The sequence below is a fragment of the Mastacembelus armatus genome, chromosome 4 (assembly GCF_900324485.2).
Source record: "Mastacembelus armatus chromosome 4, fMasArm1.2, whole genome shotgun sequence".
In the NCBI taxonomy this organism is placed as follows: Eukaryota; Metazoa; Chordata; class Actinopteri; order Synbranchiformes; family Mastacembelidae; genus Mastacembelus; species Mastacembelus armatus.
This window is the reverse complement of record NC_046636.1, coordinates 27,447,110-27,462,059: the sequence shown is the minus strand read 5'-3', so window position 1 is coordinate 27,462,059 and position 14,950 is coordinate 27,447,110. Positions and strand designations below refer to the sequence as shown.

General features: G+C 39.5%; 1 protein-coding gene across 1 annotated transcript in view; it reads left to right on the top strand.

Annotated features, from left to right (window-relative positions):
• Nucleotides 1-14,606, top strand: part of pex5la (peroxisomal biogenesis factor 5-like a) — a 41,203-nt gene extending 26,597 nt beyond the window's left edge. Inside the window, exons 9-13 of the mRNA XM_026305045.1 lie at nucleotides 1,149-1,219; nucleotides 3,154-3,372; nucleotides 4,806-4,971; nucleotides 7,185-7,342; nucleotides 9,636-14,606. Of these exons, the coding sequence (XP_026160830.1) occupies nucleotides 1,149-1,219; nucleotides 3,154-3,372; nucleotides 4,806-4,971; nucleotides 7,185-7,342; nucleotides 9,636-9,837 (816 nt within the window). The 3' untranslated portion in view covers nucleotides 9,838-14,606. The remainder of the gene's footprint in view (nucleotides 1-1,148; nucleotides 1,220-3,153; nucleotides 3,373-4,805; nucleotides 4,972-7,184; nucleotides 7,343-9,635) is intronic.
• The last annotated feature ends 344 nt before the right edge of the window (nucleotides 14,607-14,950 follow it).

Genomic DNA, 14,950 nt, shown 5'->3' with positions numbered 1-14,950 from the left:
ACACTCATGCTCATACTCTTGAAGAGAATTTCCATTTGCGCAGTGAGCTGAGTAATAGCTCAATCCTCAGGTTTTTTTCCCCCCCTCGTTTCAAAAGAAGTGACCTCTTTGCAGCCGAAAGAGCAAAGCCTTCACACAAAGTCTTTTCGGAATCCCCTGGAATATACAGAAATGTGCCAGTTATTCCGAAGAGAGGATTATCCCGCGGTGTATGGAACTAATACGATTCCAAAATTCCTCCTAGGGTGCTTAGTGGCTTATTGCCCCGCCGTGAAGACCTCTGAATCATTCAGAAACAATTTCACCCCTTATTTTAAAAAGTGGAACGAAAAAGCATCTACAGAGATTTGCTGCAGAACAGATTATTAAGGGTGCCCTTACAGACGCAAAATAAAGAGACGTAATCTCATAATCTCACATTTTGGAATCGTTGGGTTAGTTACATCATGTTTGCCCTCTTGTGCTGATCAAGGGACTTTCACTTTGCTGTTCTCTGATGTGGGCCAACACTGGTGCTGCCCACATCAGCTGACATCTCCATTTTCACTATTTAAGCTCCCAAATTGTTATTTTCTGTGTATACGTCAAATAACAGTATTTACCACAATTTCCCAAAGGCCAAGGCAATGCCTTCAATGTCTCATTTTGTCCAGCCAAAAGTCCAAAATCCAAATATTTCCAGTATAAAAATGGAATCTTGACAGAATCTTTCTTTAAAATAGTCGCTAATTAACTTTCCTGTTGGCTGACTAATTCATCAATCATTCAGCTCTAAATAAATGAGGACTCCTCAAGTAAATTTTTAAAGCGATAAAGCAGCATGCCAGCTAGTCATATCTGGTATCGTTCTGTTGCTTGGATGACTTAATGGAGCATCTCAAGACAACCCTCCATGCTCAACACTGCCAATTTCTACTCATTACTGCATGTGCCTTTCTTTGACCTCATGAAAGTTTCACACTCCTCAGAGTTTTGAATGTTTAAATGCACTCCAGCTCCTTCCTGTCTATATGAAAAACTGGCATCAGTGGCTCTGTGCTCAAACACTGAGCCTGACAGATGATGCTGAGTGTGTTTCAGCCCTTTGACAGTAGCAGCTATGGTTTGCAATGTGCTGTTTACAGTTAATGTATTTTGTTTCCTTCCAGGCTTGGCAAGTGTTGGGGACAACCCAGGCTGAAAATGAGAACGAACAGGCAGCAATTGTCTCCCTCCAGAGGTAGGGAGAAACAACTGCATCAAATTTCCATGTTAAATCAAAAATCTCAATCAGCCATGGCAGAACTGTCAGCTGTTACTGCTCGAGGATGCCATATGTGTGCACAAGTGGGACTCTGTGGAAATGTCATGCTAAAAGATGAAGCCCAGCATATGAAATTTGCCTGAGAGGTTTCAATGAACTTTTTCATAGCAGTCGATTTAGCAAAAACAAAACTAAACTCTGATGTAAATATTTGGTATATTTATATGGCTGAAAAGACACCTTCACTTCATTTTAAGTTCTTAAACCAGCAATTGGAAAGAATGATTTCTTAAAATAGAGACATCTCACATGGTGATTGCACAGATTTGGGATATGAACAGAGACCTCAATGGGAGGTGGCCCACTTTCATTCATAACACTCATAAAGCCAGAAATTGCACCTATCTGGGAGTGTGAACAGTGACAAGCAAACAGAAAGCACAAGACACAGCTATTCAGGAGAACGCAGCCTTCATTTTGAAAGTGAGACAGAGATGGCCTGCTGCGTGAAATAAATATTTTAATCAATGTTCTACATAAATGAGATTAAAAAGGATGCGAATGATTTATTTTCCAATCCTTGAAAGAATCTCACTCAATCTGACAGACCTGTGCATATTCTGAAACAATGAGATCTTAGGTAGTTTGCGTGGTTTTAACTTTGTTATGTAATAGCTCCATCTGTGAAGGGTGTGTTCGGGTATGAAGTGAGATAAGATGTTTATCTGGCTTTAGAGCTGTTGTTGCTACAATGGCACCACTTCAGAGGGCAAGCACCATGTTACAGTACTCTCAATATTCTGGTACAGTTCTTCTTTTTAATATCCATCCATCCATCCATCCATCACCTGTACCCCCTTAGTCCTAACCAGGGTCCCAGGGACCTGCTGGAGCCTATCCCAGCTCTCTTTGGGTGAAAGGCAGGGGTCCACCCTGGACAGGTCCCCAGTCCATCACAGGGCCACATAGAGACAAACAACCTCACACACTCACACTCACTCCTATGGGCAATTTAGAGTCACCAATCAACCTGACATACATGTTTTTGGACTGTGGGAGGAAACCAGAGTACCTGGAGAAAACCCACGCAAGCACAGGGAGAACATGCAGACTCCACACATAAAGGCCCCAGATGGGTTTCAAACCAGGAACCTTCTTGCTGCGAGGCAACAGTGCTAACCACTCTCCACCGTGCTGACCTTCTTTTTAACAGGAAAACCTTTATATAACATAGATTAATAAGTATTTAGGTCTCAATGAGTGGGCGGGGCAATCCAGGATTATTCCTGGAAGACATGGTTGCATGGTCACTCTCAATTTAAGAAAATGCAGATTATTTGAATTATTTAGACCTTGTGTATGGGAAACAGTGGATTTGTGTAGCTGGAACCAAGGTTTATGCAATTTTCACCTACAGCTCAATACAGCAGGGGCCTGAAATAATTTGGTGTGAGTGGGATTATGAGGGTTTTAAGAAAGCTGTGGTAAATCTGACTTCGAAATTATCTTGATGAAAGCTAAACCGTGATTTGGCCTCTCTCCTCTAAGTTTCTCATCCAACACAGTGCTGCTCTTTCTCCAACTTTTAAATTACAAAGGCCCACACACCAGTGATCCAACCGAGCATTCGCTCCCAACAGACTTTCCATCAGGGGTTTTTTTTCTAAATGCAAAGTTAATGCAAATCATGTAACCCTGCTGCTGATGGCATCATGCAAACCTGGCTCCCTGCAGCAGATGCAGAGCAGGAGAGGTGCAGCTCATCCATGACCAAGAAATCATTAGCCTCCGCCTGATGTCGCTTTTCTACGTCCTGTCCCAATTAATGCTTGTCAAATCTAGATTTCTCTTTGAAGTACTAACCTTACAACATCTCTCCTCTCCCGTGCCTGGGTCTCGTCTCCATCCAGGTGTTTAGAGCTCCACCCCAACAACCTCCAAGCTCTCATGGCTCTGGCAGTGAGCCTGACCAACACTGGTATGTGCCATGATGCCTGCGAGGCCCTGCTTCGTTGGATGCGACACAATCCAAAGTACAAGAACCTGCTGAAGGGCAAGACCCATTTGATGGGATCCCCAAACTCCCAACGCAGGATGTCTCATGCTCTGAACATGGTCAGACATGAAAGGTGAAGGGGAATGACACTGAACAGTCAGACCTTTACAACATAAAAACTGATGAAAATGGTCTTCTTTACCATATATTTTATATTTTTACCTTTCCACAAGGCCCAGTGTCCCTACAGCTACACACTCCTGAAAGATTTCCACTGTTAGCCAACAGCTAGAAACCTCTGATGATGACATGACTCTGGGAAACAGGGTTTCAACAGTTAATTTTCATTGTTCAAACAATTATTTTTTTGTTTAATGAATAAATCAAATCATAGTTTAAGAACCAATAGTTTAAAACCTGGTTTATTTAGTTATAATTAATGGTAAGAATCAGGAGATCTCATTTAAGAAGCAGAAATCAAACAGTATTTGGCCTTTTTCCACTAATTTTGTGAAAAACATCTGAAACACTTGATTGACTTAACAAAATAGTTGCAGATTAGTTTGCTCTCACTTTATTAATGGATTAACCAGCTAGTCATTCCAATTTTAGCCACTTATGTGTATAGGTATTAAATCATCACCATGACAGAGGATTTGGTCTGTCTGCTTAAAAGCTGTAGCACAGCTGGTTTTACCGTCCAAGACTGACACAGAGTTACTGGTAGTAATCAGTATAAAATCTGATATCCACTAATTATCAGTAGAAAAGGTGATTGTAGAAATATCAAAAGTATGAAAGAAGAAAATCTATTATCTGCAGCTGTTACATTAACATGCAGGGGCTAAGAACTGACATTAAAATGCCACATCAGAGTTTCAGCCTTTACTAACAGCTCAGAGCTATTGACTGGGTGATGTATGAGGTGCTGCATGTCGCACATGTAAAAACAAGCTCCCTCCCAGGAGTTTCAGACTCATTTGTTTCACTTAAACTCCAACTACTCTGACCTGACACAGGGACCAAAAACTTATTTCACAGCTGGTATTGGTGTAATTTCACTGGCGAGACGACTCAGCTGACTGAGCTACATATGTCCAGACTGTCTGTTATCTAAAGCCAGAAAAATTAGGTTGTTAGGTATATCAGACTCAAAAGGCCCAATTCTGCTTCAGAGTTAAAGCAGCACTTTATCAAATCATTTATCATTTGGTCAATGTAAAGAGATGAAGGAACATCCCAATTACTGCCCTTCTAATCCTTGTAATATTATCCTTCTGCTTCTCACTCCATCACTCTCTTCAGCCTTACTGTAATCACTTCTCTGCAGTTCTACTCTCACTTCTATTTTTGTTTTATTCTTCTTCTTTACCCTCCTTTCAGTCTTCCTTTCTCCCTCCACCTCTCACATTCTCTTACACTGAATAAAAGCTGACATGCAATACATTTCACATCACAATACTGCCATCTTAAGAGCACTTCTCAGCAGTCTTAAGTCGCACTAATCCTCATCTGTGTGTGTGTGTGTGTGTGTGTGTGTGTGTCTGTGTGTCTGTGTGTCCACAGCTCCCTGCTACCTGAGGTCAAGGAGCACTTCCTGGAAGCAGTTCAGCACAACTCTGACAGCATCGACCCGGATTTGCAGACAGGCCTTGGGGTGCTGTACAACCTTAGCGGAGAGTTCAACAAAGCGGTGGAGGCGTTCAATACGGCCCTGTCAGTGCGGCCTGAGGTAGGAACACCCACACATTAGACGGAGTAATGCTGTAGGAGAGGCAGAGGGGGCTGCAGGCTGAAAGTATCGCAGTGGTTGGTTTTATTTTCAGGCAGAACCAAATAAGAAGTGTGAAAGACAACTAACTTAATTTGAAATCAGCATCTTAAATCAAAATGGAAATAACAGACCTCTTTCTGATGACAAACATATAGTACACTTAAAACATTGAAAATGTGGCAATGTCATGAAAATAAACAAAGGGACTCTATACATTGTGCAAATATGCTACAATAAATTGGCATTTTCAAAACAATATATTTGAGCAATACCACAAAAAAGGGAGGGAAATACTGTACAGTGTGATATTGGCACTTCTGCTTAGATGAGTAAACGTATCTAGTCATTGCATTATTTCAAATTTTATTTTTTGGCATTTGGAGATATCAATATTTTGAGAACTCTATTTTCACTGGCAATGTTTTCTTGCTGCAGCAGACAATTTTTAAAGCACCCTGACTGGCTGACTGTAACTGACATGGGATGCACTGGTTTTATTTGCAGAGACGTGTCTGACAGCTGGGTGACTCCAGCTGGTTTTGCATTGACACAAATTAACTCTGTGCTCTGAGCTCATGAAATACTATTTATGGATGCTCAGAGGCTCATTCAGATATTCACAGATAATATATTTTACCAAACTGTTACTGTTTGTTTTCACCACATATGAAGCCAGTGACACTGGCTGTTTGCATGTCACTGCTGATTATTGTTGATAAGCTGTTAAATATTTGAGGGAGGCAAGAGCAGATATAACTATTTCAAAGCAATTATCTTGGTCAATGCTAACATAATATAGCATGTACAGTATCAGTGAGTACTCAAAATCTTTTATGCATCAAATAATGTGACTAGAAATGCCCATCATCAACTTGTTTTGGAGAGTTAAAACAAACTGTAATACTGTATATTAATAAATAATCAGCATGTTTTAATATTTCTACAAAGTACTTTAAAGTTGTGTTTTTATATGACGAGCTGCAAATTAAATGCTAAACTCTGTTTTTGCAATATAATGTAATTTTATGGTATGTTTAAATCAGTGATAGGTCTGTGTAGTGTCCTGCAGCTAATTGTTAAATACAGATTCCATGACACCATTCATATATTATAAATATATTAAGACTGTTGCAATTTATAACACAATTCATATGATCAGCTAAAACAAGTAAACACACACTTATACAAAAGCAACATACATATTTGTACACAAACCCATAGAGCAAACATGAAACCCTCATGAAGCATGAACACATGCTTGGAAGTTGAAGGCAGAAATACTGAGGGAGAGCTCATGCAAACAGATGCAGCGACGCACACTGAATTATCATAGCATTATGTGAAGGAAGCAACTGCCAAATTTGGCCTCATGAACTCTTGACTGCTCTTACATACTCACTCACGATCCAGCACAAGAGAAGAGCAAAATGTAAAGTGCACACACATTTACGCAGAATGAGACTCATATTTAATACACTGGTATACAAGCACAGAACCAACCATAAACCTTTCTTCAATTTGCTTCATGCAAATGAGTCCGTCCTCCCAGCACTGTCCCAGACTGGCACAAATATTACTCACTATTAAATCCAACCTCCACCATTTGACTTGGTAATATCGGCTCCCCTGCTGTAGAAATACCTCTGAACGCAAAGGGAAATAATCACATCCTGCTGTTAGGCTTAGTCAGTGATGTAGAGCATCTATCCTGTGGCAGACCATGACCTCTGTATTTGCCTGTCTACCTGCAGGTGAGAAACAATGACAAGGACACCCAGTGTGATGCAACGCGGCTCTCCTTAAATTACCCTTGTTAATTTATCGCAGGGAGGTGTGCAACACTCCAGAACACTTCACTGGTGTTTGTACGATCAAAAAAAAGAAAGAAAAAAAAAAAAACAAGCAAATTATAGATTGCTGCTCCAACACTGCTTTGTCATAATGTCCCCCATAATGTAGTATAGCAGCCCAGATTATTCAGCTCTAAATCACTTGCAGGTTTTCAAATGCTGGAAGCATCTAAGACTAAAAGATAATTAAAGAGGTGTTGCAGATGAATTTTAATTCAGGCTAAGTAATAAACGATCCAGGCTGACAACACCCTAAACTTTGCTAACACAAATCTTTCATCTTCACCCTCTGACATTTCTTTTCTCTCATCATCAATCCAGGACTACTTGCTGTGGAACCGCCTGGGGGCAACGCTGGCAAACGGGGACCGGAGCGAGGAGGCAGTGGAGGCTTACATGCGAGCACTAGAGCTGCAACCAGGATTTATCAGATCCCGATACAACCTGGGCATCAGCTGTATTAATCTGGGGGCACACAGGTAAGTGAGCTAAGGCTATAAGAGAGTGGGGCAAAGTTTCCACTCACATTTGATCCACTGGTGTGAAGTCAAAAATGTAGGAATGTCACAGTGACTTTTTAATACTGGCAGTTTAAGAAGTTTAAAATAGAAAAATAAAGACAGATCTGCAGCCTGAAGGTCATATAATTTAAGTAATATAATCCAATATAATCGTATAATATAAATGTACAGACTTTACATCAATACACTCATCGCTCAGACAGACTGAGGAGTGATGATTTTTAAGCAAGAGCAAACTCAGCAACTATTTAAAATACCGAGCTTGGCAGAAAGCTGCACAATGGTAGAAAGTAACTATATTAAGCACTCAAGTGCTGTACTTCACTACAATTTTGAGGTATTTGTACTTTGAGTATTTCCATTGTCTGCTACTTCACACTTCAAAATACTGTACCTTTACTTCACTACATGTATTGTATATAACTTTAATATACTACAAAATGCAGTACAATCATACAACCTTGTCGATCTATTCCTCAGTAGGAAGTTCACAAACCAGCCAGCAGTATGTGAAGCACCTCAAAATAAAAGCACATATGTTAGTTAACATTAGTTAACATGTTAATTAATTAATACTGACCAGCTGCAATACTCACATGACAAAACCAATAATGCACCAATAAACATGAGCCAACAAAATAAAATATGCTACATGTGAGAGGAGTACTTTTAGTATTTCTGGTATAATTTGAATGAAGGCTTGTACTTGTAACAGAGTACTATTACACTGCAGTATTTATACTTTAAGCTCAGTACTTGTATAAGTTAGTAATCTAGCGTTAGCTAGCAGACACACACCGACCAATACAACTAATGACCATGTACCCAACTGAACAGGAAATATAGTCTAGCGTAACGAAACCAGACAAACAAACAAACACTCAAAGTAAAAAACACAAACAAACAAACAGAGTAAACAAACAAACACTTAGCTTATTGAGGAGAAAACGATCCTTAGGTCGATGCTAACGTTAGCTAGCCAGCTAGCCGCCGTCGAAGTCGTGACTCTCCTGGGACAAAACATGATTATTTCTCCACAAACGTTTCTGACTCCACATGTCAGGACCTGAGCGATGGGCTCAGCACAGGGAAACAACATACTTGGCAGAAAGTGCGGCGGTTGTGACTCCAAAGCTAAACCACAGCTAAACCTGCTTCTTCTTCGTGCGCTGCTAAACACGACACACGGATGGCGGTTCGATCCGACACCAGGTAGACTTCCGCCAACGACACCTGCAGCAAAACTAGTTGATTAAAACACGCTTTTCTTCAAATGTTGGTTTTATTTCACAAACTTGGACAAAGTCAGCGTTTATTAACTCCCCTTTGCTAAATATCAGCAAATTCGGGATGTAAATGTATTGACAGCAAAGAAGAAGATGGTTTCTGCTGGAAAATAATTCAAAGCAGGCTTCATATTAGCACTGCAACAGAGGAAGTTGGTGAACATTTGTGTCCTAGATGTAAATGAAGTTTGAAGGGTTATGACACAGCCAGCCTTCAGATGCAGCCAACAAAGGATGTGGCCGATCACTTGAAACACACCTTATGTGATAAACTGGCAACCTGTCCAGAGTCCAGGACGCATCAGCCCCCACCTCCCCCATGCACTCATGGCCCATACGGGATAAGATGTTTAGCTATTGGATGACAGGAGACGGATGAAGTGAATTTAAATACTTGTTTTACCCCAGCGAAGCGTTTTCTCATTCTGGTCCAGGTGTCGGCATGTTAGATAACAAACAAACCTTTAAAGGTCCTGTCATACTTGCTCTCAATATTCTGCCTGATTAGGTCCCTGCTCAGGTTGAAGGCGATGAAGCTCTGCTGGTATGAGAATCTGAATCAGAACACTTTATTAATCTTTCATGGAAATAGTCTTTATATGAGGTCACCAGGCCCATTTACTAATATGAAAGATGTACATTTTGTTGACCCCACCTGTTGCACAAAGCCACCAGAGCGTCGGGGAGATGCGTCCTTGCACCATAGATGGACGGTGCTATAAGTTTGGTGACAGGGACTATTCACAGGACTAGATATTGAACTACTGTGAATAGCGATCTAACATTTTACATGCTAGCCAGCTGGGAACATGTGAGCAATAGGCAAATTCACTTTTGGAATCTAAATAGAACCGTATGTTTACACACTTTATTAAAGAGACTTATTCAGACTTTCACGACTGTCTATAAATCTAGCCTCTTCATCCTCTAAGCCAAATTGATTGCATTTATTGTTGCTTCCCCAGAGAGGCGGCGAGTAACTTCCTGACTGCCTTAAGTCTTCAGAGGAAAAGCCGGAGTCGCCAGCAGTCCCATCAGGTGATGTCTGGAAACATCTGGGCTGCTCTGAGGATAGCCTTATCCATGATGGACCAGCCCGAACTCTTCCAGGCTGCAAATATTGGTGACCTTGATCTTCTAATGCGGGCCTTCAACTTAGACATTTGAAGAATAAGACCTTGTGATGATAGCATCATCCCATTAACTTACTCTTGGATTTCTACCCAACAGCCAAAAGCCCAAAGTGCACACGTCAGAATGAACTGGATCTGATTTAGAGACAGTAGTGTGGTTTTTATGCACGTCAAAACTAACTATACAGTTGTCGAAGCTGTTATATTTTTCGCACAAGTACCCTGGACCTGTTCTGAGGAGAGGTTCTTCCAAGTGCTTGAACTGACTGCTTTGTGATGGATTTGCACTGCAATTTGTGATTTCCCTGAAGAGCACAAGGACAGGCAAAGATTGTACTAGCAATGCCTTAGAGAACACATCAATTAAAAACTGACTCATCCAGTGGAACAGAGCTGAGACAGAAGAGACAGGCAGACAGACGGTTTGAGAATCTCACAGAGGAAATTTCACATGCTGTTTGCAGAGAAAAGAAGAGGGATGGAAAAAACAGTTTCGTTATCCAATTACTTTCAAAGACTCAAGACCGTCTTACACGGCTGAAGGATGGATTTAGCAAGCCAATGATAAAGACTGCACCATATAACCTGGAGTTCCAAATTCTGTTCCTGGCTCCCTTTAGTCCTCCTTTGGTGGAGAATACTGATACTGCATGAATAAGCATTTTCATAAATGGATTCCTGATTAAAATGGACACAGGCTACACTTGCAAGTCGTCTCACTGCACTTCTGATGAACAGATAACTTCCTCAACCCAAGTGGAATGTGTGAGCCGGGTTATAAAGCCTTACTCCAATGCATGCGAACTATTTATTTATTCTATTTTTATGGCAACACAAAAACACCAAGCCATTTTCAGACTGGTTTCAGTTTCTTTAAATAACTGTCATCTTCAAAACTTAAGCGCTTTCTGAGCCATTATTGTTCTTTTTCCTGGGTTTTATCTTCTGGTCTTGGCTCGTAGCTTTTCTTTGTTCCCTTTATGCTGACTGGTTAGAGACACGAGCAACACAACACTGATCTGCAAAACCTTTATTAGTGTGGAAACTCTCAAATATTCTCATATTTTACAGGTCTAAAAATATTATTTCATTTTTCATTCATAGTTCATTTCTTTCATCTTCTGGAATATTTTTAGAAGCTCTAACGTTTTAACAGGTTTCCCAACCATATTCATTTTAATATAGTAATAACGTTACAGGTAAAAGATGTGCAGCTGCAAGCCTCCACAGGCAGCCGAGCTCATGCACTGAATCAGTTGCCATCACACATGATTTAAATATCATACTGGGCACAGAAACTTCTATTCACGTCATGGTCATTTAAAACATGATTGTATAAAATGCAGCGATTCTCTTGCTTCAGATATAACCTGAGCTCCACATTTTCTTAAAAACACGTTTTTCTTAGCTGACACTTCACTTACGTCACTGCTGTTGCCAGTTTGAAAGTCACTCCATGAAATGAACATCCCATTCTTCACTGTGCAACTGAGTAAATGGTAGATAATCTGCCATACTGTATAGCTCAGCACCTTGGTGTTTAACAGGCGTGTCCACAGTAAGGGTGTGCTCTGGAAAGTGGCTTTTATTCTCCGATCCTATGCAAAAGGTCATGTTTTATGTTGCCATTCTGAATTGTCAGTTTGTCCCTCTCTGCCTCTGTGGATCAAAAGGAAGTGGTTATTCTGAGCTTTGAACAAATGCTATCAGGGGGAACCAGAGACCAGTACGAGAGCTATTCATCTCCCAAACTGTACGACTTTGATGTCATGGTTTGTATAAGAAGAAGCGGTTCACTGGGAAAGTGTATGAGAACGAAAACAGCATCTTCTTTTTCAGAAAAATACACAGCTACACAAACAGACAAAAATGCCATCCACCTAAAGTGTGGCCTTTATATTTGGTGTAGTGATGGGTCTTTGACTTCCACACCCACCAAATTCACTGCCATGCATCAACTTTATTATCAGACATGTTTAATTTAACAGATCCACAGTGGAACGTACGTATATGCACTTTGAGAAGAAAACTCCTTTGTAAGCGCATTAACTAGAAAACTAACTGCTGTCAAACAAATGACATTAATAACTTATCCACAGGAACATATTTCAGGATGAGATGCATGAGTAGCTACGGCAGTCAGACACTAAATAAATCTCTATGGCCAATTACGATGTTTAATAGATCAAAGAGGCAGAGGAGTCCAGTGAGACTTAGCACATATGTCTAACAAGCTGATTCAGAAGGGTCTCACATTGACTGCACAGTGGCAAAGGCAATGAGGCCAAAGCAGAGATGGATGCACAAATATATTTGCTTTATTAAACACTGGCTGATTGACAGTGTGGCTTTTTGCTGAAATAAACGGGCGATATCACGGAGTCCATCAGTGCAGTTCTCCTGAATATGCATTAAATTACCAAATAGATTATTTTCAGATATGCTAGCACCAATGCCCGTGGCCGTGGCAGTGTCTTTAAGTTGGTACACCACTTTGGTCCAGACTGAAATATCAATGGGCTGCCATGAAATTCAGCAGACACTCACACCCCTCTCAGGAAGTGTAACAACTTTGGTGAGCCCCTGACTTTTTAGTCAGCGCTACTCAAAATTTGTCTGCAAATCTAATGACATTGACATTTGCCTCAGTTTTACTGTTTATTTTGTACTGGTTAAGATGTGTGAGCATGCCAACAGGCGAAATGTAGATGGCAAATATGACAAACTTCATACCTGCTAAAAATCAGGATGTTAAGTATTGTCACTTTGGGCATGTTATCGTGCCTGCATGAGCACTTAGCTCTCCATTACTGCACCGAAGTACAGCATTACAGAGCAAGCATGACTTTAGACACTGGTGTTTATGCTACAACTGCGTACCTACATCTATCTCAGCCTAGTCACATTCACCACAGTCACTTCTGGTGTATGTGCACACTGGATTAGCATGACGAGTACTGTGCCATGGGTATATCATTCTCAGCGCATCAGTCACAGCATGTCCAGGGCACTTTTCCATGAACTATAACACCAATTCATGTCTAATGGTTTTTTAAGAGATTATTTCTCAGGCCAGTGTTCCTCCATTGGTAAATATTAACACATTATCCTCCCAGCTGTTTTTGTGTCAACAGTGAGCCGTAGAAACTCAAAACGTGATGTCTGCTAAATTGTTTCCAAAATCAACTCTAGTTTTCCTATGAGGTTGTAGGTCTCAGCTTGTTTTGGATTTCAAAATGCTGTAATAGTAGTGTTAAAAATCCAAAATTATTTTTAAAAAAAAACTTAAATTGCTGGCTTAAAATCTAAACTTCTGTGTGCATCATACTGCAGCGCATTGACATAGGATTCCTGATGACAGCTTTCATTTTGTAGAACCTCCTACTATATCCTCTCAGGTGGACTCACGTAGCTTATTGCATGCTCCTGAGGAACAGACTGAGGTTGATTGCATGGTAGAGCCTCCTCTAGATTTTTTAAAGACTATTTTCATTTGTATGCATGAACTACATGGAAGTGCTTTGTTTCTCTCCCACTAACGTATAAACATAAAACATGACGTTTCCTATGATGCACTTTTAAAATCTGAAACCTTCACAAAAAGTGATGTGTGTATGTGTGTATATATATATATATATATATACACACATACATACATACACACATATATTCCATAAATATTCTACACAAGATGCTTTTTCTTGCATAGAATGAGTGAGTGTGCAAGACTCGAGCAGAGCAAACACTTTCTCTTCCAAACTCACGCGGGCTTGAGTATTGGTACATTGCTTTGAATGGCTACTGTTTGTTTTCTGTGGAAATTTTAATTAGTAACTAATCAGTAATCACTGCAATAACCCTAACCTATAAAGCTATCAGTCTCTTGTTACCAAATGCTTTTTAGTGTTAAGACTTGATCATGTTTACCATTGCATCACACGCACACTTTCACAAAGCCACTATAAAACTGCAAATATTCAAGTTAAAATGTCATATGAAGCAGTACTGCTTTATTCTTTCAGGTTACCTATACCATATAAACAGATATGGAGCATGCTGGAATATTTTGAAGACTCAAGGTAAAATATAATGCAAATATTTAAATCAATTACACATCGAGCTCCGACCTGTTTGTCTTGATTGACAGACAGATTTTGTAATTAAAGGTGGCATTATTAAAAAAAAAAAACATTGGGGAAAATTGTGTTGGAAATTTTTAAATAACTGCTGGAATGAAAATATGCTATTGTGAAAAAACAATAACATTTCATTAGAACGCTATGCTGAGTTTTCAAAATATATTGATTTATGTGACTATTTCATGCTTATGTTGATGTATTTTGTCTTTACTTGTCTTATTTTTTATAATATTGGTTAATACATTGTTTTTATCAATCACAGGGGTATAATGGTATAATATAATGGTATATAGGTCTACAGTAGTAGAAAGCATAATTGAAAATCAGCATGATGATATGACCTAATCATTTATCACCGTATCACAGGGGTTCCCAGATGATTTTAATGACACAATTATGTGACCAAAAATTATTTGCTAAAATGACAGAGCTGATGAGTTCAATGATTTGTCAAGACCAACCCACTACACACTATATAGTTTTCAATTTTGAACACTTTTGTTTGCCATATTTAGAAAATATTTGTTAATGGTGATGTCATTATAATTTGTTTTAGCACACTAGGAGTTATGAAATGTTAATTATGGCTTAATTGGTTGGGGTTCATGAAGGTTATCAGTACGTGTGCACTTCATTCTTCACTCCTTTAATTCATTCAACGTGTACAAAGGCAGTTTGTTCTGGTTTACTTATATATGTATCAGACATGAATAAAATGATATTTTGATGAATGAACTAGAAATTATATACTTTATATACAGTAATTCATTTCTTGAGAAGCCTACTATATTGCATATTACTCTCCCTGTATAATCACAAGGAAAGCATTAGCACCTTTGAAAACATACAATATGAAAGTAATCTTTTAAAATAAACTGTTGTTATATATTCTATGCTCCTGTGTTTTATTTTTGAGAAGTAAAAGTCACACCCGAACTGCAGTTTAAGGACTCCAAGTCTCAACAAAGGATGTCATTTATTATATTATCCAAACATTGTAAGTAAACA